At 41.1% G+C, this 27918-nt stretch overlaps 1 protein-coding gene across 1 annotated transcript; it reads left to right on the top strand.

Moving 5' to 3' along the window:
- LOC118829105 (cytochrome P450 4F8-like) lies at positions 1-27918 on the top strand. Its single transcript, XM_036736091.1, has 12 exons — positions 1-216; positions 6169-6313; positions 11775-11828; positions 12156-12283; positions 13132-13253; positions 22596-22866; positions 25593-25659; positions 25889-26018; positions 26742-26875; positions 27085-27149; positions 27430-27512; positions 27708-27918. Exons 1-12 carry the CDS (start codon positions 1-3, stop codon positions 27916-27918), a joined length of 1626 nt encoding a protein of 541 aa, XP_036591986.1.

Raw genomic sequence — 27918 nt, forward strand, 5'->3', positions numbered from 1 at the left:
ATGTTGCCTGGGTCTCAGTGGCTGTCTCACCAACTGGGTCTGGAAGGGCTGAACCCTGGAGTTTCCTCAGGCCTGCTCCTATGCTTCTTGGCACTTAGCACATGGATCCTGGCCCAGGTCTTATCCTCTCTATATAGATACTACACCATCTGCCAGTATTTTCGATGCTTCCCCCAGCCACCCCTGCAGAACTGGTTCATTGGCCACCTGGGGATGGTAAGTGGGAAAACTTGGGCCAAGAGCTGGGGAGCTCAGTGGGGAGATGAAATAGGGAGCTGAATGAACTAAGTATTTGAGGGGATTGAGGGGGCTAAGGAGCAGTTAAGAAATTAGAGTGGGAAACAAAAAGGACAAGGACCTGAGCAGACCTTCACAGGGAAAGAGTAACTTGGGCATCCTGCATTCCAGAAGTCCTGGGTGGTACAAATAGAGAAAGGGTCCCTCTTGAAGTTATTCATGCTCAGAAAAATGCTTAAATGGGACACAGAGAAGGTGGCTGATTTTTCAGTGTGATGTGGAGACACAAGGAAGGCAAGACCTCATGTTGAATGGGTGCCCATAACTGAACACAGTACTCTGGGCTCCCAATATGATCCCCACCCCACCCCAGGGGGCAGAGGACAACATGGCTCTCACTTCGCTTGCTGGGAATAGTATGAGTCTGTTTATGTTATCTGAAGTCACATTGGCTTTCTTGGCCACCATGGTACAATGTTGACTCCTGGTGAGCCTGGTTCCAATAAAATCCCCAGATCTTTCTCAGACAAACAAGTTCCAAATGCATCTAACTATACTGTAATCCAGAACAGGTGTCAAACATGCAGCTAGAATTCCTGAATACAGTTGGCATCTGATTAAAATAAAATTGGGAAATACTTAGCAAAATGGATAGAAATACAATAGAACATGGATGATGTTAGTCTGTGGTTTTCTAAGTCAATCTGCTACCCAGAGGGATCCTTGTGTATACCACAAGACCAGAAGATTTAGACTTAGAAAGGACTTTAGAAATTACCCATCCAAACTATATATATGTATGTATGTGTGTGTATATATATATATGTACACATATATATATATTCTCATCATTACATATATATAAAATATATACATATACAGATATATAGAGATATGAATATATGTACATATGTATCTGAGAAAACTAAGGCCTAGAGAGGTCAAATTACATATCCAAGGTCATAGAGGAGCAGATGTTCAGACTCCAAATATAGTATTTTTCCACTAGAGCACACTTTCCCAATAACATCATAAAAGTCCTTGTCCAGCACCTCATTGAAATCCAGGTATATCATAGATTATAGCAATATCACAAAGATCAAACACTATGACCAGATATGATTTATACCAGGAATGCAGGGTGAATATATCAATAACAAAACCAATAAAAATCATATAATTATAACAATAAGTGCAAAATTTTTGACAAAATACAACACCCATTCCTATTTAAAAAACACTAGGAAGTATAGAAATCAGTGGATTCTTTCTTAAATTAATAATTTTACATAGTGTCTATCTAAAACCAAAAGCAAGCATTATCTGTAATAGGGATAAGCTTGAAGCCTTCCCAGTTAGATAAGGAGTGCAGCAAGGATGTCCATTACCAACATTATTATTCAATATTGTATTATAAAGTCTAGCTATAGCAATAAGACAAGAAAAAGAAATTGAAAAAAATAAAAATAGGCACTGAGGAAACAAAATTTTCACTCTTCGCTGATGATATGATGATATATTTAGAGAACCCCAGAGAATCAACTCAAAAACTAGGTGAGGCAATTAGCAGCTTCAGCAAAGTTGTAGGCTATAAAATAAATCCACATAAATCGTCAGCATTTCTATGCACTACCAACTAAATCCTGCAGCAAGATACAGGAAGAGAAATTCCATTTGTAGTAACTGTAGACAATATAAATTATGTGGGAGTTTATCTGCCAGGACAAGACCAGGGATTATAACAACATAACTACAAAACAAATAAGAAGAGATCTAAATAATTAGAGTAATGTGAATTGATCATGGGTGAGCCACACCATAGGGGCAGCTAGGTGGTGAAGTGGATGGAGCACCAAGCCTAGAAAAAAAAGATCTTAGTTCACATCCAGCCTCCAATGTTTATTAGGTGTGTGACTTTTGGCAAGTCATTTAACCCCATTTGGCAACATTTCCTTTTCTGTAAAATTAGGACACACTGGGGAAGGAAATGGCAGACCACTCCAATATCTTTGCCAAGAAAATGCCATGAACAAAGTCCATAGGTTCATGTAGAGCTGGACATGACTAAGCACATGAACAGCTACAGGCCAAGTCAATATAATAAAAATGATAATTCTACCTAAATTAATTTGCTTATTCAGTGCCATAGCAATCAAACTACAAAAGGATTTTTTTATAGAATAATTGTAACAAAACATTGTAATAAAATTCATCTGAAAGAACAAAATGACAAGAATTTCAAGGGAATCAATGAAAAAATATTAAGGAAGGCAGCCTTGTAGTTCTGGATTTCAAACTATATTACAAAGTGACGATCATCCAAACAATCTGATACTAAGAATTGGAATGGTGGATCAGTGGGATAGGTTAGGTATACGATACAGAATGGCAAATGACCATAGTAATCTAGTGTTTGATAAACCCGAAGATCCAAGCTTTTGGGGTGAGAACTCTACATTTGGTAAAAATTGCTGGAAAAGTTTGAAAGCAGATTGGCAGAAAATAGGCAAGATAATGTCAAAAATGGGTAAGTGATTCAGACTTAAAGGATATCATAAGTAAATTAGGGGAGCATAGAAAAATGTGCATGTCAGACATATGGGTAAGGGAAACATTTATGAACAGACAAGAGATAGGATTATGGGAATCAAAATGATAATTTTGATTATATGAAATTAAAAAGCTTTTGCACAAACAAAGCTAATGCAGCCAAAATTAGAGGTAAAATAGGAAAATGGAAGGTGGGTGGGAAAATTACACTAAGCTCTTCTACTAAAGGCTTCATTTCTCAAATATACAGAGAACTGAGCCAAATTGATAAGTATAAGAGCCATTCCCCAATTTATAAATAGTCAAACATTATGAACAGGCAGTTTTAAGTAGAAGAAATCAGAGCTATCAATAATCACATGAAAAAATTCTCTAAGTCACTATTGATTAGAGAAATGAACATTAAAACACATCTAAGAGACTACTTCACACCTATAAGATTGGCTAATGTGACAGAAAAGGAAAATTACAAATGCTGGAGTGGATATGGAAAAATCGGGACCCTAATGAACTGTTAGTGGAACTATCCCCAAAGAGCTATAAAACTGCAAAAACTTTTTGGCTCAGCAGTACCACTACTAAGTCTATATCACAAAGAGATCAAAGAAAAGGGGAAAGGACATATTTGTACCAAATATTTATAGCAGCTCATTTTGTGATGGCAAAGAATTGGAAATCAAGGGGTTGCTCCAGAGAGAGAGTTGATGAACTTTGAATACAATTTGAAGCATATTTTTAAAACTTTATTTTTATTGTTTTGTTTGTATTTTCTTTTGCAACATGGCTAATATGGAATAAGCTTTGCATGACTTCATATGGACTACAGATATGACATTGCTTGCCTTCCCAAAGGGAGAAAGGGGGGAGAGAATTTGGGATTCAAATTTTTTTTAAATGATTATTAATTTTTTTACATGTGATTGGGAAATATTTAACAAAATAAATAAAACTAATTAAAACAAAAAACCTCCAAGTATATCTTTAGTATGGCATTCCCTACCTCACCTTATAACCCTTTCCATAGAGAAAATGAAGTAAGTTTGGCATGGCGTGTACCTTGTGAAGCCTTGCTGGCTTTTCATGATCACTCTTCCCCTTCCTTAATGCACATAAACCTTCACTTTAATCACATAATAGATAATTTTGCCAGGAACAGATGTCAAGGTCTCTGGCCTGTAGTCTGAAAAAATCTACTCCCTTTCCATTTTGGAAGAACAGGACACTTGATTGTTTCCAGTTGTAAGCTACATAGCTAATTCTCCAAGACTTTTCACACCTGCCAGCTCTCTTCAGTGTCCTGGGACCTGTCTGTTATTTTAAGGCTGGTGTCTTAAACTCTGAGTATTTTGGATTTCAGTTCCCTATTCACCATTTTCATTGCATCCTTTCAGGTCTAGATATCATTCTCCCTGAAAAGAAAACAGAAATTAAGGAGACCTCAGTAGCTCTCTCTCCTTTATCTGTATCATTATCTCAACTATAGTAAGTGGAGGGCTTATCATTCTAGAAGGTTGATGAGGTAATATGGTATAGTAAAGAGCATGCTCAACTTGTTAGAGAGGAATCCAGTTCAAATTTAGGCTTTTCATACTTACTACTACTGTAGGATCTTGAGTAAGTCACTTCAGTTCTCTCAGATTTGCTTTCCACTGCAAAATGAAGTGTTTGGAATAAATGAATCAATGAATTATTAAATGAAATGGCATTTTTAGAGCATTTCCTATGTGCCAAGCACTGGGCTAAGAGCTGGACATGCAAATGTAAATAAGTAAGGCCATCCTTGTCTTCAGGGATCTTACATTCTCACAGGGGAAGACAACGACTACTAAGAAGACAATTACTACTACACAGAAGAGAGTGGTGGCCAGGGAAGAGTGTTTCAGACAGGAAATTCAGAGGGATGGTGGGTGGAGTCATGCAAAAACTAATCCACAAACCTTTTCCAGGAATGGTAGTGTTGATTTGATTACTGTCACTGTAATAGGTAATTCTCAAGGTCCCTATGATTTCAGATCTAAATTTTAGATCCTACAATTCCTTCTCTTTTTTCTCTTCTTCATCCTCCCACCGGTGAATCTTAGTTCCAGACCTCTGAACTGCCCTTGGTTCTGCATCTATATAGCATCTTCTCTTTCTTAGGAGACTTTAATTGGCCTCTATGCTCTTTGTTTTATCTTTTAGCTGGTGCTTCTGGATCTCTCTTTCATCAATGTGAAAAAAACTATCATCCTCTCCTTCTAACTTTTTCTTTTGAACATGAGTGAGACAAAAGTAGAGTAGTAAAAAATACAAAGGACTGAAGACCTTCCAGAAAATGTGAAAAGCAGGGAGAAATTTTCAGTGACCCACAATAGATTGCAGCTGGCTGGTATAGTGGGTAGAATGTTAGTCCTGGAGTTGGGAAGAGCTGAGTTTGATTCTGGCCTCAGACACTTATGACTCTGGGCACGTCATTTAACTTCAGTCTGACTCAGTTTTCTCATCTGCAAAATACAGTTGATAATAATAATTCCTACCTCCCAAGGTTTTTGCAAGACTAAATGAAATATTTGTAAAGGACTTTATAAAACTTAAAGTTTAAATGCTAGCTAGCAGCAGCAGAAGCTCTTTGGAATTGATACCATTTATTGACATTAATCAGAATTTAAGTCTTTTAATATCATTTTTTATTTTTGCATATGTTGTTATCTTTGCTCTGAATCACACAGACCCTGAAGCAGGACTTGAACCCAGGGCTTCCTGGTTTCAAGGCCAGCTCTTCTTCCCAAGTCTTATACATTTGTGTCAGTTCCCTATAAATCTTGGATAACAGACATTCCCCAACGATATTAGATGCAAAGAGTTTTGTTTGTTCCAATTGAGTACTTTCAGCCTGGAAAAGAAAATTTCATGGGAAATGATGACTGTGTTCAAGGTGTCATGAGGAAGATGGGCTCAATCTGCCCAGAGGACAGAGCCAGGATCAGTGGGTAGAAGCTAGAAAGAGGCCAAAATAGGCTTTGTATCAGAAAAGTTTCCCCAAAATTGGAATGTCCAAAAGTGGAGTGGGCTCTTTCAAGAGGTGATGGGTCCCCCTGCACAATAGGTCAAAGACACTTGCATGTCTTACCAAGGAGATTTTTGCCAAATGGCTTCTGAGCCATCCCTGCCCTCACCAAATCTAAGAATGTATCATTATTTATCAATCCAGTAGTCTTTCTGTGATGCCACAATTCCTCTCATGGTGATTTCATTAAAAAGATGCCTCAGGAAAAGTACAGGCTGAACCCCTTAGATTCCTCTTCAGCCTCCCATGATGAAGGGAGGAGGGAGGCAGTATTCATTGTTGGTTCTTTGAAGCCTGCTTTGAAGTCATGACTCTTACTTTTCTTTTGTTCATAGATAAACAACAAAGAAGAAAATCTGAAGCAGATTACTAGTATCGTGGCCACTTTCAGGGAGGCCTTTCTACTCTGGATGGGACCTTTCCGCCCCATGGTTACACTCTGCCACCCCGACTACATCAGGCCTATTACTTCCGCATCAGGTATATTTAGAGGTCAAGGTTACTTTGGCAACCTTTGTCCCAGTCTGCCCTTCAGGTTTCCAAGATCCCCAAGAGGACCATCTCCAGGCCCTCTCAATCATCTTACCCTCTTCTAAGCCTCTATATTGTCATATTAAACCTTCCCTTCACTCCCATTATACCAAGTTCCCTGGGCTCTTGAGGATCATAAGTTCCATTCTCAGTACTCTGCCTTTCTTCTCTTTCTCTGGCTCAACAAACCAATTAAAACAACTGTTTATTAAGTACCACATATAGGCACCTCTACTTCTCTATATAGTCCTCTGTCTCTTATTGGTACTCTGTTTTTTCTCTTTAGTAGTCTCCACTCATTTCCTTTCCAGTCACCAATGGAGTGAAATAAAGTTGCGTGCTTGCTCCCATGCTTTTAAGCATGATGTTTTCAGCCATGTTGTCAAATGATTTCAGTGGGATGAACACAGCATCAAGGTCAGCTACCACAGTGTTGGTAAATTCTTCAATTTGAAAAGGCTGTAAGCCAAGACCAAAGTGGAAGGAGTGTTGGTGCATGATTATCTGTTTGCAGATGATTGTGCACTCAATGCAGCCTCTAAAGCTGAGATGCAACAAAGTATGGATCAATTCTCTGCTGCTTGTGCTAATTTTGGCCTTATAACTAGCACCAAGAAAACACAGGTACTCCATCAGCCACTGCCACACCATCCATATATGGAACCATCAATTACAGCAAATGGAGAAGTTTTGGATGCTGTGGAAAAGTTCATTTACCTCGGTAGTGTACTTTCCAGGAATGTGCACGTTGAAAATGAGGTTGACTCGCACATTGCCAGAGCTAGTTCAGTGTTTGGGAGGCTCCAAAGGAAAATATGGAAGAGAAGAGGTATTAGACTAATTACCACACTCAAGGTCTACAGAGCTGTGATGCTGACCTCATTGTTGTATGCCTGTGAAACCTGGGCAATTTACCAGCACCAGGCCAGGAAACTGAATTGCTTCCATTCGAATTGTCTTAGGAAGATTCTGAAGATCATCTGGCAGGATAAGGTACCAGACATTGAGGTCCTTACTCGAACTAAACTGCCAAGCATTCAAACTCTGCTTCAGAGACCACAACTCCTATGGGCTGGCCACATTGTCCAAATGCAAAACATACACTTGCCCAAAAGACTATTTTATGGAGAACTCACACAGGGCAAGTGTTCACATGGTGGTCAGAAGAAGCAATACAAGGATACTCTCAAGGTCTTTCTCAAGAACTTTGGAATTGATTGTGTGACATGGGAGACACTGGCACAGGACGGCTCAGTATGGCATTCCCACATCAGAGAAGGTGCTGTGATCTATGAGCAAAGCAGAATTGAAACAGCTCAAAGGACATGCAGGATGCACATGTGGCTGAACTGTGGTACAGCATTCTGAGCTTGCATTGGCCTGATCATCCACAGTCGGACACATTGAATCTTGACTCTAGCATAGTGATGTCATTTTGGTCTTCTTCAAGAACAAAAGACAACAACCAACTATTCTATCCTCTACCCTAAGATTCTTTAATTCTTTTTCTTCTTCAGAGACTGTAAGGCACAAGTCAACGGGCAGGTACAATTCTTACCCGACATTAGGTAGTATGGTTGAAAAGCCCATAACATCATTTTAGATAAGATTGTACCCATTCACTCAACATGCCATATTAATTCCACTGGGTTTCTGCCATGTACACTAACGTGGGACTAAAATACTCAGACTCTGTGCCTATTGGGAGATGGCAATGGAACCAGGCCATACCTGACTGCTTGCTAAAGTCTCTGTCTTGGCCAGAATGGAAACTTACAAGGAATACATAGAAAAACATTCCTCCCCATAAGATGTTAGCACATTCAGAAACTTTTTGGTTCCTGTTTAAGTATGCCTATGCCTAATCAAGTCAAGCTGATAAGTTTTTATTAAGAGCTTACTTAAAAGTTTCCTGTGCAATTATCTTTTTATTATACTGTATTATGGAAATGCTTTTCTTATTCCATAAACTAAACATAAATTTTTTTAAAAAAATCTTAGTAGTTACCAGATACTAGTTAGTTACTAGTTATCTAAGCACTGGGGATAGAAAGAAAGGCAAAAACAGTCACTTCTCTCAAGAAGCTTGCTGTCTAATTGGAGAGACAACATGTAAAAATAAACATGTACAAGCCAGATGTATACAGGATAAATTGAAATAACCAATAGAGGAAAGGCACTAGCATTAAGACTGATTGTGAAAGGCCTCTTGGAGAAAGTGGAATTTTATCTGAGAGGTTAAGGAAGCTAGGAGGCAGAGATGAGGGGGACAGAGTAGTCTAGACTTGGGGGCACAGCTTTCCTAGGGTTTCTTGTTTGAGGAGCAGCAAGAAAGGGCAGTGTCACTAGATCATAGACTACATGGATGGGAGTGAGGTATGAGAAAACTGGAAAGTGTCTCTTACGCTGTAATTCCCTGACACATCTGGGACCATATAGCAGGTATAGATCAGAGGCCATGTTCATTGCTATTTCTCCAGCATGCTACCTTGGGACATGTCTCTTATGGAGGCTGTGTCCTGCCAACAAATCAGGGTTTCTAGGGTCATACCTACCATGGTATAGGACCATGCTTGATGTGGGAATAGAACTAGTTCTAGTTTGTATCTGGGTCATTGTATCTAGAACCACATCCTGGGTATATCTGGGGCCAGGGTGGCAACCATGATAAAACTTGAGGCAACTGGTGGAATGGCAGATAAAGATTTGGGCGTGGAATCAGGGCCTGAATTCAGATATGACATCAGACATTTTTCCACCTGTGTGATCATGAGGAAGTCACTTAATGTCTATTTGCTTCAGTTTCCTCATCTATGAAACAGGGATAATAGTAGCAGAGATGTTATGAGAATCAAACGAAATAACATTTGTAAAAGCATTTAGTAGGCTCTATATAAATGCTTATTCCTTTGTCTACTCTTCCTCATATGTGAGATGTTTCTGGGGCTACATTTGAGACCATGTAAAACTATCCCTGCAATATACTGGAAGCCATTTCTGAAACTATCAAGGTCATGTCTGGAATGTGCCTGGGCTATCGGAGTTCAGTTGGTACCATGTTTTAAAGCATGCCTAGGTTATGTCTATAGTCACATCCAAGGTGATGCCTGGGCCCTGACTGGGACTGCATTCAATGTTGTCTAGAGTGGTATGTAATTGTGTACAAAGCCATGTCTAGAAGTGCCTGGGTCATAATTAGATGGAGATATATAAACTATTGTGCATGATTTCATGTCTAAAGGAGTGTCTAGGCCACATGAGAAAGTGTCCAAGCCCTGTGTGGCCAGGGTCTATGTCATGTCTTAGGGTATAAAGTATTTGAGCCATATCTTGGTGACTGATGTGGGCCATGACTACGTGGTAAGTGTGCTCTCTGGAGAGTACCTGAGCCATGTCCAAGTATGGTGTAGCCCATGTCCAAGAATGTCTGAACCATGTCTATGGGAGGAGGGTACCGAATCATATGTGGTTAGTGTCTGAACTATTAGGTTTGGGGGCAATGTCTCAGGGTTTTCTATGGGCCTTTCTTGTTATTTTAATTTAATCTATTTAATATATTTAGTTTTCAGCATTGATTTTCACAAGAGTTTGAATTACGAATTTTCTCCCCCTTTCTACCCTCCCGCCCACTCCAAGATGGCATATATTCTGGTTGCCTCATTCCCCAGTCAGCCCTCCCATCTGTCACCCCACTGCCCTCCCATCCCCCTTTCCCTTCTTCTCTTGTAGGGCAAGATAAATTTCTATGCCCCATTGCCTGTGTATCTTATTTCCTAGTTGCATGCAAAAACTTTTTTGTTGTTGTTGTTTTTGAGCATCTGTTTTTAAAACTTTGAGTTCCAAATTCTCTCCCCTCTTCCCTTCGCACCCACCCTCCCTAAGAAGGCAAGCAATTCAACATAGGCCACTTGCATATCATTACGTAAAACCCTTCCACAATACTGATGTTGTGAAAGATTAACTATGTTTTGCTCCTGCCTAACCTATCCCCCTTTATTGAATTTTCTCCCTGGACCCTGCCCCTTTTCGAAAGGGTTTGTTTTTTATTACTTCCTCCCCCTGTCTGCCCTCCCTTCTATTGTCCCCCCTTTTTTATCTTCTTCCTCCTTCTTTCCTGTGGGGTAAGATACCCAATTGAGTGTGTATGGTATTCCCTCCTCAGGTCAAATCCGATGAGAGCAAGATTTACTCATTCCTACTCACCTGCCCCCTCTTCCCTTCCTAGAGAACCACTTTTTCTTGCCACTTTTATGCGAGATAATTTACCCCATTCTATCTCTCCCTTTCTCCCTCTCTCAATATATTCCTCTCTTATCCCTTAAATTAATTTTATTTTTTTAGATATCGTCCCTTCATATTCAACTCACCCTATGCACTCTATCTATCTATCTATATATATATATATACACCTACATATATACATACATAGACACACACATATGTATATATATGCATACACATATATATATGCATATTCCTTTCAGCTACTATGATATTGAGGTCTCATGAATCATACACATCCTCTTTCCATGTAGGAATGTAAACAGAACAGTTCAACTTTAGTAAGTCCCTTATGATTTCTCTTTCTTGTTTACCTTTTCACGCTTCTCTTGATTCTTGTATTTGAAAGTCAAATTTTCTATTCAGCTCTGGTCTTTTCACTGAGAAATCTTGGAAGTCCTCTATTTTATTGAAAGTCCATATTTTGCCTTGGATCTATGGGCCTTTCTTACATCTGTGTATGGTTGGAATCTGAGCTATTATATTCAACATGATTTGAGCAATGTCTGGTGGATCCCTGGAGATATGCCTGGGGCCACGTTTGCATTATGCCTAAGAAATATAGAGCCATGTCTGATTTGTTTCATGGTGACTTGTGCCTGAGTCATAGCCAGGGGTCAGCTGGTCCAAGGTGTTTTGGGTCATTCCCAGGGTCTTCTACGGTCCATGTCCATCCAGCCTATCAGTGTATATCTGGGTGTTCTATTACCTTCACTTTCCTGCTCCTGTTTCACTCTCTCTCCCACCTCCAGGCTCACCCATTCCTCCATGCTACTCTCTGCTGTCCTCTTGTTCTCCTTGTCCCATCTGTGCCTGGTTTCGAGGGTGATTGTTTTGATACTGGGGAGGGGCAAATGAAAGAAACTCCAGCCCCTGACCTTTCAGCACGGAACCTTGGGACCCCAGGCCAAGGTTAAGTTACCCTCCCTTGGCCTCTCTTGGGGTGTCATATCTTATGGTACATTCCTTACCCCACTTCTTTACTACATAGGGATATATGTATAGATAAAGCTAGCTATGCATATATATATATGCTTTGTATATATGAATATGAAGTATACATACAGATACATATATTTATATGTATGTGTGTATTCACCCAATTTGAAGGTTTTATCTCTCCCAACAGCCTATATTGCACTCAAGGATGATCTTATCTATGGATTTTTGAAGCCCTGGCTGGGTGAGTAATGAGTGTGGTCAGAAGTAACACCAGGAAGCAAGAATAAGACCTAGGGCAAAGGCCCCCAAATGCCCTTAGCCTATGAGGCTGGGAATCCTGGCAGTCAGGTGTTTGTAGACAGGGAAATGATGAGCTTGTGTGTGGGGAACTAAGTCTTGAGGGCCGGGCATTATGGGTGAGGGATTCAGGGATAAGTAAATGCCTAAGGGGCAGGTGGAAGCTATTGGGTTTAGGGATCTATGTAGGAGTCTAAGCTGGGGCTCTGGGTGGGCAAGGAATTGAGGGACTGGACCTGGGCTTCTTCTACCTGCTTTTCCCCTCTCCCAGGGGATGGGCTCCTCGTGAGCAATGGAGACAAATGGAGCCGGCACCGGCGCCTACTCACCCCAGCTTTCCACTTTGACATCCTCAAGCCCTATGTGAAGATATTTAACCAGACTGCAGACATCATGCACGTGAGCCTGAAGGGGTCTCAAGTGGGTTGGAAGAGGAACACCAATCACAGCTAGAGTCTACATTGAGCACCTACCCTCCTAGACCAACTTGGGTTACAGCAGGTGTGATGGTGCACACATAAGAACTGCAATTAAGACAAGCTGATACGGGCTTTGCCCAAGGGTAACCAACTTGGAAGATTCCAAATATAGAAACTGCAGTGTTTTAGTCCTCTAGAAAAAATAAAGTCTTAGCAAGTCCAGTTAGCAAGAATAATCATTTAAAAATTAGTTTTAAAAATAACTACCCGCTGGCAGCATGGGTGATCTCTTTCCCTGCTTCAAAGTTACCCAAATCCCCATCACTCTGAGCAATGACCTCACACTTGAGTCATGTGGTCTCTGTTTCCTTCCCTGAAGAGGGTAGAGTTACTGCCACATGGCTCAGACATGGCTGATAACAGTTGTCCAGACATAAAAATGTCTAATTATGGCTGTGGAGCATCACACCATCTGCCCTCTCTTACCAGGGGTAGCTTGGCTTTAGAAGGGAGGCAGGGCCCATTGGCGTCATCATCCATGAGCCTCTTCTGGCACCTTTCACAGGGTAGATCACTTTCGAATCCCCGAAACACCATTGAGGACATAGAGTAAATCAGGGGCAGAGCAGGAGCAAGTCCTCAGTTGCTAACTTCTAGTTCTGGCTCTCTTCATCCCCATGACACATTCTCAGGGTGACCCAAAGCCCCACTCTACTCTCCATGGCAGAGGTCTCTCTCTTGCCCTCTCTGAGTGTCTAGAGAGACTGGGGTCATCAGGTCAGATCCTGGGAGGGGGCCAGGCCCATACCCTCTCTCTTTCTTCTGCAGGAGAAGTGGAGGCATCTGTGTGAAGAGGGTAGCACCTACCTGGACATGTTTGAGCACGTCAGCCTCATGACCCTGGATAGCCTACAGAAATGCATCTTCAGCCATGATAGCAACTGTCAAGAGTGAGTGTCCTTCTGGGCTTTGGCTATGGGGTCTCAGGAACTAGAGATGAGATAGCCCCATGTGAACAGGGGAAGGAAGAACTCCAGGGAGAGAGTGCACAGTACCAAGGACAAAATCTGCAACAGTCAGGAAGGAGCAGCAGCTCAGGGCTGATCCTGTAACTGGACTTCCCATAGATGATTGGCTAAGCATGACTTTTATGCCCCAATAGCTGCCCTACTTCCTTACCAGACATACTGCCTTTAACACTTCCCCTGATCCATCTTTTTTAAGGGAAAGCACAAGAGAAGTTTTCAGTATCAACTATTTGCAAGTCAGGCAATTCCAATACAGGCTGAGCACAGAACAGGTACTTAACTATGGCACTGCTGTGCATTACTTATTGAAGTCTCCAGGGACAAGTCTTGAGCTCATGATTAGGAATCATTTCTTTTTGTCTCCTCTTTACCAACTTTTCCACCTTTTGGGTCTCCAGTTTTCATTTCCTTTCAATACTAACCATCTTTTTCCTTCCAACTGTCTCCCTGGTTCTTTTCTTTGAGTTCTATTTATCCTAACAGGGGCTGTCTTGTTGGTGGGGCAGATTACTAGGTAACTCAAGAGAAAAGACAGATGGGTGAAGTAGGATTATTGACTGGGGAAGAGCAATACAAGGAAGTACAGAGAGGAAGACAATTGGGACCATGTGATCTGGTGTGAGGAAACAGAGTGATGCACAATCAGACAGGCAGGGAAGACTCATCATCAAAGATTTTTGCAGCGGCTGCAGATTTTACCAAGGAGACATTCAGAATCACGTGTAGGGGACTCAGTAAGAAATACTTTACTTTTGTTCAAAAATGTTTAAAATACACAAATTTACAGTTGTTTTTGTTATTTAAGATACTTCTCAGAATGTTTGCTACACAATTACCTGGCAATAGTAAAACTCAATAAATGCACATAATATGTACATATACACACGTATACATATATGTGCATATTATATATACGTACACAAATACACACACACACACACACACACATGCACACAAAACAGGCAACTGGGTGGCACAGTGGATAGAGTGCTGAGAGCCTGGAGTCAGAAAGACCCGTCATACTGAGTTCCAGTACGGCCTCAGACACTTACTAGCTGGATGACCCTGAGCAAGTCATTTAATCTTGTTTGCCTCAGTTTCCTTATCTGTAAAATTAGCTGGAGAAGGAAATGGCAAACCACTCCAGTATCTTTGCCAAGAAAACCCCAAATGGGGTCATGGAGAGTCAGACATGACTGAAATGACTGAATAACAATAATAAAGTGTGTATATATGTGTGTATAACAAGATAAGACATTTTCCAATAATGTTCCATATAGAATAAAAATGCAGTCTCTTCCCTATTTGAATTTAATAGGATCATTTTCTGTCCAACTAAGATGGAGAGAATATTATCTTCTAAAACTGAATCTTAACGTCTCACTCTGATGTGATGATCAATAGATAATAGAGATATATGCACATACAGAATAACATGTGTATCTTTATTCCATCTATTATTTTATCTATTTATAGATATATTGAATATAGATATTAGATATTAGATACAGGTATATCTATAGATATATTTGTCTAATTTATTACATCTAACATATTAATATTAATTTCTTCATTAGGTCTGCATATGCAGGGCTAATATTTAATTTAGACATCACTTTGTCATTGACTGGATCCCAGCCTCCAAATCCCCAACTTCTGTTGTTATTCATTTCAGCCATGGTCAACTATTTGTGACCCCATTTGGGGTTTTCTTGCCATTTCCTTCCCCAGTCATTTTATAGATGAGGATCTGAGGCAAACAGAGTTAAGTGACTTGCCCAGGGTCTCACAGCTAGTAAATGTCTGAGGCCAGATCTGAATTCAGAAAGATGAGTCTACATGACTCCAGATCCAGCACTCTATCCACTGTGCCACCTGGCTGCCAAAATCCCCAATTATCATAACATTATAATATGTTCCGTAGCCTTCCTGAGCCATATGCTAATCAACTCTCTGTCTGTCAATTTTGCCTCTACAGACAATGGGAAGGTAGAATATCTATTCTCAAAGGACACAGCAACATCTATGATAGTGATCTATTCTTATTACCCAAATTTACTAAGTCTGATTATAGGGCCTCTCCAGATCCTAGAGCCATCACATTTAGCAGCACTTCAGTTGTTTCTTGCATTCTAATAGCCTTAACTAATGGATTTAAAATGGCATTATGCCATCAGGTGATAGCTTCATTCTGCTGAGGATGGCTGTGGGAGAGGACACGAGGGAGTATTTTGTTTAATTCCCCACACCAACTACAGGGCTTGTCTACAGAGCTAAATCTCCTGGTCCCATTCAGTGAGGCACAGTCTAATCTGGTTCTGTGGACAAAACTCTAGTCTGCAAACTGGATAAAGGATCCGTCTTTCATAAAACTCATTTAAAGTCAGTATACAAGGCCCTGGAAGAGCTAAGAGGGAGACAGGTTGACAGGACCACAGTCACAGAGGCATACCCATATGAAGCAGTATGGGCTACCAGAAGGAGTACTGGTGTTAGAATCCAAAGACCTGAGTCCAAACCCTGGCTCCAATACGTACTAGTTATGTGATCTGGTGTTGATTTACTTAACTTCTCCGGGCCTCAGAGTAATAATACTATCTATCTATCTGTCTAGCAGGGTTATTATGAGTATATAAATTTTATCCTATAGAAATTTTATTATTACTCTATGTTATTGTTGTTTTTCAGTCACATCCAACTCTTTGTGACCCCATTTGCATTTTCTTGGCCAAGATCCTGGAATGGTTTGTCATTTCCTTCTCCAGTTCATTTTAAAGGAGAGAAACAGAGGCAAACAGGAATAAGTGATTCACCCAGGATCACACAATTACTATGTATCTGAGGCCAGATTTGAACTCAGAAAGACGAATATTCCTGACTCCAGGCCCGGAACTCTATCCATCGTGCCACCTAGCTGATATTATTTATTCTTATTATCATTATTATTATTATCTCTATGCTAGATAGAAAACCAAGAAAGCTAGCCAATTGATCTGTGGGGCAAATAGGTAGCTGTCAATCATCACAATAAGGGCACTGTCCCTATAGAAGAACTTGCTGAGACTTCTGGCTGGATTTTCCTATACATCACAGACCTGACCATTTTGAAAAGAGAACAGGAGAAGCTGTTGAGACCTCCATGTGAAAGTGAAGTACAACCCTGAAAAGCCTGATTCCCTGAATGTCTGTCATGGTGCATCTGGGTTTGTTCTCTATTTAACATCTTCTCTGATGAAAGTCAATTTGATTCAAGAAACATTTATTAAATGTCCATTATGTGCCAGGCACTGGACTAGGAGCCAGAGAAACAAAGATAAATGGGAAAAAAACCTGCTGCCTTAAAGAGATTAAATTCTTGTGGTTGAGCTGTGGGACTAAGAACAGCATGTCCACAGATAAGTCCATTCAAAATGCCAAATAATTTCAAAGGGGAATAGAAGCACTAGCAACTCAAAAGAATGGGAAAAATCTCCCCTAGGAGGTGGCATTGGATTTAAATCTATTCTAATCCTGGGATTCTAAGAGTTAGAAGTGAGTAGGGAGAGCATTCTAGGCATAGGAGACAGCTAATGCAAAAACATGGCAGTGGGAGATGGGATGTCATGTGAAGGCATACAAATGACTGGATTAGAGAATTTGTGAAGGAGAGGAATTTGGAATAAGTATAGAAAGATAGGTTGGTGCCAGGTGCTGAAGGGATCTAAATGCCAAACTGAGGAGTTTGTATTTGATCCTAAAGGCATCATATGTTATTCTGAGGCTCCTTTGCGACTTATTGGATATAATGTTTGAGTGACAGTGTGGAACTGAAGAAGACTCAGGTGGAAAAATCTGAGTACCTGGAAAGACTATGATGCCATCAATGAGATTAGAGAAGTTAGAAGAATGGTTGAGTTTAAGATAGAGGATAAGTAACATTTTGGATCCATTGAGTTTGAGATGCCTATGAAATACACAGTGGTGATAGGGTAATGAAGTTTAGCAGAGACTATATATGTCATACACATATCATGGAACCGTTGAACCCACAATCTGATGCAATCACTGAGAAAAGGTCCCAGGACAGCGCCTTGGGTTACACAAACAAATAAGGGGTAAAACAAGGATGTTGATCCAGAGAAGAAGATTGAGAAGTAGCTATCAGAAAGGTAGGGAGAAGATTGAAAAGAAAGTAGTGTCATGAAAAACTCAAGAGGAGAGAATATCCAAGAGGAAGAGATGTTCAGTAGTGTTTGTAAAATTTGCCAGAGAAGTAAAGATATGTGAGGGTAGGAGAAATATGGAATAATGGCTTAATGGGTTTGGCTGGGAGAGGTGAGGGTTTTGAAAAAATGAGAGAGTTCTTCACATATTTGTACCCAGAAGAGGTCTTTGTAAGGACAGATGAGGGGGAGGTGAGGGGGGAAGGAGGGAGGAGAGAGAGATCGAGAGAGAGAGAGATCGAGAGTGAGAGAAAGCCCAGCAAAGAAAGAAGACATTGTAGATGTGTTATTTTCGGCAAGGAGAATGATCACTCAGAGGCTGGAGCAAAGGAGAGAATGGGCATCTCATACAGTTGTATTGTACGGACTCATGTTCTTAAGGCACAGCATAAACCAAAAGGTTGGATGGTGGTCAAGAACATGTACATCTTATTTTGCTTAACTTTACTGTTTTGCTACAAAGGAGAGTTCTATTGATGGGCATGGATGGAATAGTAGCAATTGATGACAATCTTCAAAAACATTGTTTTGGAAAAAAAACACTTTAAAAACATTTTCATGTTTTTGTATCAATCTCCACATCATACTTCTTGCTTTCTAATATATATGTAATTTTATGCAATATAATTACATATATATATATTATTATATATATATATATATAATTATATATTGTTCAGTTGGTTTAGTCATGTCCAATTCTTCATGACCCATTTGGAGTTTTCTTGGCAAAGATACCAGAGTGGTCTGCCATTTCTGTCATCAGCTCATTTTATAGATGAGGCAAACAGGGTTAAGTGACTTGCCCAGGGTCACACAGCTGGTAAGTGTCTGATGCCAGACTTGAACTCAGGTCTTGACTCAAGGCCCAGCACTCTATTCATTGCACCACCTAGCTGTCCAATATAATTGTACATACGATATAATTATTTACAAATAATACATACACATAATTCCAAATGCTACTTTTAAATTGTCCTGCTTGTCAGTGGTTCTTTCTGAACTTCCTTCTGTTCTCTTCTATGCACTTTGAAATATTTCAAAGAATCTCTTTTTTGCATCACTATTGATAAGCTCCATCTGTCCCCCCAAACCCTCCCCCAAATTATAATGAAAAGAAAAAACCCTTGTAACAAATAAGCAGTAAAGCAAAATGAATCCAAACAGTGCTCACATGGAAAAATGTACATCTCTTTCTGTGCCTTGAATCTATCACCTCTCTCTCAGGAAATAGGGCAAGTAACATATATCACTATATATGATACTGTAAGTCCTCTGGAATCATAGTTAGTCATTACTTTGGTCAGAATTATTAAGGCTTTCTAAGTTGGATTTTTTAATTACATTTAATTTCCAGGTTCCTATTCTTCCCCTCCCTCCCACCCACCACCCACCACCCACCACCCAGCAACACCCATTGAAGAAGAAAGAAAAAACCCTGTTACGAACATGTATAATAGTCTAGCAAAATAAATTCCCAAATTGACCGTGTCCCCCCCGAAACGTCTCAATATGTACTATAAATCCATCACCTCTCTAACAAGAGATTGGCAAGCTATTACATTTTGAGTTCTCTGAATTTACGGTTAATCATTATTTTTATCAGATTTCCTAAGTCTTTCAAAGTTGATTGCCTTTACAATATTTCTGTTATTTTATAAATAATTCCCCTGGTTCTGCTCATTTGACTCTGCACCAATTTAAACAAGTCTTCCCAGGTTTTCTTCTTCATCATCTGTTATGGCACAATAGTATTCCATCACCTTTGTATGCTATAACATGCTTAGCCATTTCCCCATTAATGGGCAACCTCTCATTTCCAAAGTTATTTTTTCTTACAATGGTGTCCTTATAAAAATTCATCTCACTTCCCTCTGTGTCAGTTCAAATTCCCAGAGTTCTCTTTGTCATTTCTTACAGAGCAATAATATTCCATTTTATTCATGTATCACGATTTTTTCATCTATTCCCCAATTGATACCCCTCTCCCTTAGATTCCAGTCCTTTTCTTTGTCCGTTTCCTTTTCTAGTAAGACTCTAGACTTACTCTTCTAAGTCACACGCATATTCATAAGTCAGGCTACCAGACCTAGAATGGCTACATTTTCCCATCAGAATGCTATGGTACCACTTATCATCAGTGGAGTGGCTTTTTCTTCTGCTATAGGCTAAAACCTCTGTTCTGGGGTATTTTTCCCTCCCATCCCCACTGTTACCCACCAATTATTAGTGCCCAGCTCTGTTTAACCAATCAGCATCAATTAGATTTTTCAAAATGATATTTACTTTAAAGACAGAGTCCAAACAGACTTGAAATATTTCCCCCAACACCTAGGGACATACTTGGCCTGATTGCACATCAATCTCTGGGAATAGTGGACTCAAACAATTCAGTTTTTACAAAGCATTCACCTACCAAGTTAATTTCGGAATTTCCCCATAGCTAATGGATGAATCACTCTCCTTCCCTCCTGGCTGACTTTGATCTATGCTGATCAAGTCACTTGGGACTTTGCTCCTCACCATCTGGCTTCCAGAAAATCTCCTAGACTTCTGATGGCTTAAGTCATAGGATGGACTCTGGCTTCTGGATCTCTGCTGGCTCACCATTCTAACCTTTCAAAGCTCACTAGCTATCTTCAATCTAAGAGCAGGAAAGGACCAAGACATAAGTAATAGCAGGACCATATACTCATGGACTAAATGGTAGCTCTGGGTGAGGGAGAGCCTGTGGTTCCTCCATCCCCACCCAGGGACTCACAACAGCTTGTCTTTCTTGAATATCAGCCAGTCTAGAAAGTCAGAGCCAAGAGACTCTAGTTGGCTGTTTATTAGCCTTTGAATGCATCTCAGTTCTGGCACCATGGCCAATCGTAAATGTTCCCCTTCACCATAGGATAAATGGACTAGAACCAGTTATAGAATGCCTACACATCCTCCAAAGTACAGCAAGGATTGTATCAACTGAGCATATCACACATGTTCATATGGACTGGTTTCAGTGACCAGTCCTCCATTACACTTTTAATCCTCCCTCCATGATCAGGAAGTTTATTTTGCTTGTAACTATTCTCTCCCCAGTAACCCTTTTAACTTTCCCTTCTTCCCATTCCATGTTTTTCTGTTGAGTGAGAAATTTCTACACCAAACTCTTTGAGTGTGTCTGTGTCTTTAACATTCTCCTGTCTGTTTCAGATAAGAATTAGATTGATCTGATCAATAATCAGTCAATCAATAAACATTTATTAAGTGCCTACCATGTGCCAGGCATTGTTCTAAATGATGCCTACACCCTCTACCCATTTCTACATATGTGTGTACTCTTTCTTGTGCACCTCAATTATGAGAAATAACAAGTTCCATGGCCTCCTTTGTCTTTTCTACACTAGTAGATTCCTCTTATCTTCCCTTCTCTTTTCCTTTTTCCAAATCACAGAATAGAACTGATACAATTCTAAATCCTCTGTTTTATTTATTTAACTCCCATAATATCACTTGAAGATGTTAGAATTTTAAAAGGGACACCTGCTTCTTGTTCTCGCCATCTAAGCTATATTTTGGAGTAGCTTTAAATCTAGAAAAAAAATATTGTGCTTAGTGTCTCCTTTGGGTTACTCATCTCTCCAGCTTTAGTTCTGGAACTGGGGGGTCTGTGACCCCTACTGTGCTTTTCAGTAGGCTGGTAGAAATCACCTTGATTCCCCTGGATTCCTCCACCTTCTTTTATTTCCCAGGGTTAGGCCTCCCTGTATCTCTGAAGTTCAAGGCTTTGAATCTTCAAGGCCCTCCATGACATTGAAGGACAGAGTATTGGAAATGTCAGAGACCCTGATCTAGTTGCCTAATTTGTCCTAGTCTGAGTACTGCTGTGCCATCTTGGTCACTGCTGTTCCTGGTGGCTTCTAAGGTCCCTGCTGTGTTTTTGCAATTCCCATGGGGATTTCTCATGAGAACCCTGTGCTCTCCCTCTCTCCAGGCACAAAGTTCTAGATATCTGAAGACCATCTCTGATTGGGCCAGAAGGTTGTTAGCTTGTTTGTTTGTGATGATGCTGGTTTTGCTGGCAATCCCATTTCCTATGCTCATGAGATTCTCTCTGAATTTTTTTTGACAATTCTTGGGTGGAAGAAACTAATTCCTATAGGTTTTCTTTGGCTATCTTGATCATTATTCAGTTGTGTATGAATTTCAGGTGTTTAATAGAGAAAGTATATGGAAGTTGGGTATCCTGCCTCTGTTTAGACCAGAAATGTTTACCTGATTTCTTAGGTATGCCTATGTCAGAGGTCACAAGACTGGGTGATCAGAAGTCACAGCCCACTGTAATAGTAGTTTAGGCTAATAGCTGTGTGTTTTGAGAGGGAGGTATATCATTGCTCTAGCCCACATCTCTATCCACACTATTTCTCTATCTAGAGTAGTGTTATGAAAAAATGCTGATAAAATGTAATATGTTCAGAGAAGGGCAACTAGGATAATGAAGGGACAGCAGATTATTCTATATGATCACCAACTGAAGAAGCAGATGGAAGGATAAATGTAATGTAAGTAATGGAAGGGCTCATAAGGGAAGATGGATTAGACTTGTTTGGGATGCAAGATGGCATAACCAGAAGTAATGATTGGAAATTGCAGAAAGCAGATTTGGATTTGATATTAAAAGAAAAAATTTCCTAACAGACCTGAAAAAAGTAGAATTCAGAAATTCAGAAAACAGTAAATTCCCCCTCACTTGAGGACCTCAAGAAAGGGCTAAATGACCACCTCTTGTGGGATCTTGTAGCATTGATTACTGTCTAGTTAAGGGTTGTTCTAAAAAACCACAGTGGTCCCTTCCAATTCTGATACTCTATCATTCTGTTAATACTTTGGAGGAAGAATGGACAGGATTATGGGGACCATGAGTGATTTTGAGACTGGAGGAAGGTGGTGACAGTGATTAGGACAGGCAATACAGGGGAGGAATTAGTTTGGAAGGACAATAAGGAACTTGGTCTGAGGTATGTGGGTTCTCTTCCTACCTGGCCCAGAGCCTGACCCTTGTCCCTCTTACTTTGCACAGGAAGCCAAGTCCCTACATCTCCACCATTCTGGAGTTGAGTGTCCTTTCACTGAAACGTTTCAATCAGTTTCTTATGTACTGGGATAGAATATACTTCCTCACCAGAGATGGGAGACGCTTCTCCCAGGCCTGCCGTGTGGTGCATGACTTCACAGATGCTGTTATCCAAGCCCGGAAACAAGTCCTTGCTGAACAGGGTCCTGAAGCCTTTCTCAAAAATAAGGGTAAAGGCAAGACCATGGACTTCATAGATGTGCTGCTGCTGGCCAAGGTGAGTGTGTGGGGAGGTGAGTGGGGAGCATGAAATCTGGCAGGCTTGGGGAAGGGAGGGCAGGTGTTCAGGTGCAGACAAAGGGCTTCTCTGTGGAGAGAAAGTCATGGCCCTGTAGTATTAGGCTTAGAGACCAATGTAGAGGGGTGGGTGCCTGGGGCCCTCAATAAAACCACACTTGACTTTTGCTAGCTTCTTCAAAAGCTCTTTTTTCTCCTCAGAGATCCTAGCCTTTAAAGAATCATTTTGAAAAGTGCTTATGTTTCTTCTCTTGGTGTAGAATAGTACTCTAAGCTGGTTCTGTAAGGCAAGATTCATGACCTCCAGGATGACCATGAACATGCCTGAATGGCTTGGAATCACAAAGTATGAAAAACTCTCTATGTAGAGGGCAGAGGAAGTATAACATTTATTTAGACACCAGAGGATCAAATCCAAGAACCAATGCCCCCAAATCGATATAGCAGCAATTATATTCCAAAACCAGTAAGCCCACTTCAATGTAATAACAAGGAAATTATAACAGAGTATTATAGCAAGGAACCAAGTCATCCTGTAACCTTCCCCCCTGCTAGGGCCTTCCTGTAAATGATCACTCACAAATCCTAACTCCCCTCTCAGCACTCTCTTCCTCAGCTCTGCCGACACTGGTTCTTTCAATGTCTGCTCTTCAGCACCCTCTTGGTGTCTGCTGCCTCAATGTCTTCCTCTCAGTTCTGATGCTCCCAGTCCTACTGCTCTTCACTTCTGCTGTTCTTAGTTCTGTTGCACTCAGTTCTGCTGTTCTCAGTTACGTTCCTCTTCAATTCTCTTCTCCTCTTCAATTCTGCTTCTCTTCAATTCTGCTCCCCTTCAATTCTAGGCTCTCCTTTTATACAGTCCTATCAGGCATTGGATTAGCTAGAACTCAGGCTTCTGATTGGCTGAATTCATGATTGACTAGAACTCAGCGTACATTCCATTGGCTCTGGCCTCAGCAACTCCCCTTAGGGTCCTGAGGGCTTCATGCCCACATTGACTTAGCATCTAGTAAGTAGGGTCTTTAGGCCTACTTACAAACAAAGATATAATCAAACTTTCCCACTTAGGCCCACCTGAGGCCTATGGAATGGGTGGGGAAGATCAAAGGGGTTTGCAATAATAGCTAACAATAACACTTATATACCACTTACTAAGTGCCAGTATACATACACTGTGCTAAGCGCTTTACAGGTATTAATACATTTGAACCTCACAACAGCCCTGGGAAGTAGGTGTTATTATTATCCCAAGTAATTCCTATGAGGAAACTAAGACAAAAAGAAGTTAATCAAATGCCCAGAGTCACAAAGCTTTTAAGTGTCTGGAACTAGATTTGAACTCAGGGCTTCCTGAACCGAGGCCCAGGCTCTGTCCACATACAGTAAAAAACAGATCTGCAATTCAGGCCCACATCCCAAATGCAGTTCTCTATTATGTTCCAGATAGTTTAGGCACATTTCTGTGGTTGGTTCTACATATATATATTCTAATTTCCTGTCTCTAAATATATTTTGAAACATTGCTGTGGTTAAGGACAACAGCAGGGTGTTTAGGATTCTAAATATCTTTAGAAGGTTCTGGGCACATTAGGGCTATCTTGTGCATTCTAACTGTATCTAGGAATGTGTCTGTAACTGGTTCTAGATTTGTTAGGGGAGTCTCTTAATTAGATTCTAGGTATGTCCAGGAATATCAGTGGGGAGATCTAGGTATATCAAAGAGTCTAGCTCTGCTGGAAAGAAACAAAGGTTCTGGTTTATGTATGAGACACAGTATGGACAAAGACTATACAGAGCTGGTTGAAGTGGTGAGGGCAAAGGGGACAAAGCAATAAAAGGAGATTCTACAAAATTTCTTAACCTTTTGGGGTTGCAGATCACTTTAGTAGTGTGGCAGAGCCTATGGAGGCATTGGAAGCGGTTACGTGATACAGTGGACACAGCACTGGGCCTGGAGTAAGAAAGATCTGAGTTCAAATCCAGCCTCAGGCACTGACTAGCTTACTTAACCTCTGTCAAGTCACTTCACTTCTGTTTGCCTTGATCTACTGGACAAGGGAGTGATAAACCACTCCAGTATCTTTGCCAAGAAAATCCTAAGGACAACACTGGAATGCTAAGGTCTATGGGGTCAGAAACGACTGAACAACAAAAGCCTATGGACCCCTGCTAAGAATAATGTTTCTAAATGCATTTAATAAAATACATGGAATTACAAGGGAAAACAATTATATTAAAATACATTTAAAATTATTTTTCTTAAAACTAATTCACACACTCCAGCTTAAGGATCCCTACAATAGGAGCATTCCAAAGCTGATCTGCATCTCTGAAAGTCGAGGAGATTCATGTATTCAGTAAAGTCTCTTTTCAAACCCAGGATTCTAGGGTTCTAAGTGCTTCAAAGAACCTTCTGGAATTATGGTTCTAGGTGGACCTGGGTGGTTTCTGAGAGTTCTAAAAACTTCAGGAGACCTCCAAAGCATAATAACCTCCAGGTTTTTTAACAGCTTCATGAGTCCAGGGGACATTTCTGGGGTTGGCGACAAGTTCACAGGGGTCAATTAAATAGGTTCTGGTGAAATTAAGTGACTCTAGGTATAGATGAAATGCCTGAGTGTAGGGAGATGCTGCTTGGGTCCCCTAAGCAGAGTTATGCATGAGAAGATAGGAAGTCAAAAACCCAGAAATGTGGGCCTGTTCCAGGATGAAAATGGGAAGCCTCTGTCAGATAAGGACATCCGAGAAGAAGCTGACACCTTCATGTTTGAAGGTAAGGGGACAAATGGAGAGGAAGTGGCAAGGACTTAGGGTTCCTGTGGTTGGAATGAGATTTCTTGTGGGGTCCTAATTAGACCTGATGTCATACTGTTTGACATCTTCTTTGACCAGAACTGGCCTAGATATGTGGGTATGCTTCCTCCTCCCCCACAGTCTAGTAATGGGCATTTCTAACCACCACACCACCTCTGTGGGTTTGTTTTCCTCTCCCTTCACTCCAGGGCATGATACAACTGCAAGTGGCATCTCTTGGGCCCTCTACAACTTGGCCCACCATCAGGAACACCAGGACCACTGCCGCCAGGAGATACAAGAGCTCCTGAGAGGTCGTCAACCAGAGGAGATTGAATGGTCAATGCAGGCTGAGGCTGGGGTTGGAACCATGGGATCAGGCTAGGGATTCCCATCTGTGTGTGTAGTCAGGGGCTAAGCCTCTGTCTACCCTCTCCACAACCAAGGACATTCCCAAATGAAACATCCCCAATAATAACAGTAAAACCTAGCATTTATATAGCACTTTGATGCTGGCCAAATATTTTACATATGTTGTCTCCTTTGATCCTTACAACAACCCTGTTAGGTAGATGCTATTATTAACTCTCTACCACCCGTATTTTATAGATAAGGAAAGGGAGGGAGATGGAGGTTAAATGACTTTCCCAGGAATACGCAGCTAGCAAGAGACTGAAGCAGGAATCAAGCTCTCGTCCTTTTAAATCTAAAGATTGCACTCTATCGCCCCATCTTGGTTAAAGCTAATCTTTAGCGGATGATGGTGCCCATTTATTGAAACAGCTTCCCCCTTACCAAGAGACATATAAAGGCAGCCCTAGGCAGTTAAGTTTGACAGCCCATGGCCACTTTCAGTTTAACAACACAGTTGCCAAAGCCCCCTTCCCACATTTCTATTGTTCATCAATAGTTTTGTTAATATCCCACGATTTCTTATTATAAAAGTCCTCAACCTCTGATGAACATCTTCCTCATTACCCATGCTTTTTCCACAAAAATTGGTGGGGGTATGTCCTCCCTTTCAACACTATGGGTCTGGGCTAATGGTTCTTCTGTCCTCAGGGATGATCTAACCCAGATGCCATTCCTGACTATGTGTATCAAGGAGAGCATGAGGTTGCACCCACCAGTTCCTTCAATATTCCGCCAATGCACCAAGGACATCATGCTACCTGATAGTCGAATTATTCCCAAAGGTGCCTTGACCCAGTCCACATAGAAGAGGGAGGGAGAATCCTAGAATGGGGAAGGGGACGTTTGGAGGAAGGGAGAATGGAAGATGCCAGATGGTGGGTTTTACCACGGGAAAAGGCTAAAGCAGTCCCACTGAAGAGCCTAAAGGGTCATGTCCATGAGTAGAATTTGGGGACCATATTATTCCCTCTCTCTTCTCCTCACCTATTAGGGAATGTATGCCACATCAACATCTTTGGAACCCACCACAACCCAGCTGTGTGGCCCAACCCTGAGGTATCAACAACAAGCCCTTACTCCATGGATGGTCCAGGCTAGGGGTTTGGGGATACTAGGATCAGATGGAACTGAGATGCACAAAGATCAAAAGATAAAAAATATCCCAGGTGTAGCTTTCTGGCAGAGCTGGGGAAAACAGGAAGTGAAAACGATTCATCCTGATGAAACTCTGTCCATTCTGAGTATCATCCCTTTCTGGGAGAAGCCTGTTGACCTTGGGTGGATGTGACATTGAGATAATCCCCACCAGCCTCTCCAACATGTCCCTCTACACTAGGTCTATGATCCATACCGCTTTGATGCCCAAAACACCCAGAAGATGTCACCCCTGGCATTTATGCCCTTCTCAGCTGGACCCAGGTAAGACCAGAATAACTGCTTGCCCATCTACATGCTTGACAGATATCCTTACCCATCTAGGTCAGCGTGGCTAGCTCCAAAGTTCCAAAAGAGACCCCACCTCTTTGGGCTCTGGAGGACCAATCCTCAGTGGGTGGGGCAGTGGGGAAAGTTCTCAGAAACAGATTGACTTCAGGGCCCTTTCACTTTGAGCAGGAACTGCATTGGCCAGAACTTTGCCATGTCTGAGATGAAGGTTGTGCTGGCCCTCACTTTGCTGCGATTCCGTGTTCTCCCTCATGAGAAACCAGCCCAACGGAAGGCAGATATCATCCTCAAAGCAGAGGATGGGCTGTGGCTGAAGGTGGAGCCACTGCAGCATCCTTCTAGTCCTGAGACACACTTCCAAGAAGTCCTTCAGAATTGA

The sequence above is a fragment of the Trichosurus vulpecula genome, chromosome 1, assembly GCF_011100635.1.
Source record: "Trichosurus vulpecula isolate mTriVul1 chromosome 1, mTriVul1.pri, whole genome shotgun sequence".
Taxonomy (NCBI): domain Eukaryota; kingdom Metazoa; phylum Chordata; class Mammalia; order Diprotodontia; family Phalangeridae; genus Trichosurus; species Trichosurus vulpecula.

Bases quoted from the DNA above. Each gene is read 5' to 3' on its own strand.
- LOC118829105 (XM_036736091.1), top strand. From the start codon at position 1: ATGTTGCCTGGGTCTCAGTGGCTGTCTCACCAACTGGGTCTGGAAGGG. The intron at 12,284-13,131 runs GTGAGCCTGAAG...TTTCTTCTGCAG, and splicing joins AGACTGCAGACATCATGCAC to GAGAAGTGGAGGCATCTGTG. The intron at 27,513-27,707 runs GTAAGACCAGAA...CACTTTGAGCAG, and splicing joins CCCTTCTCAGCTGGACCCAG to GAACTGCATTGGCCAGAACT.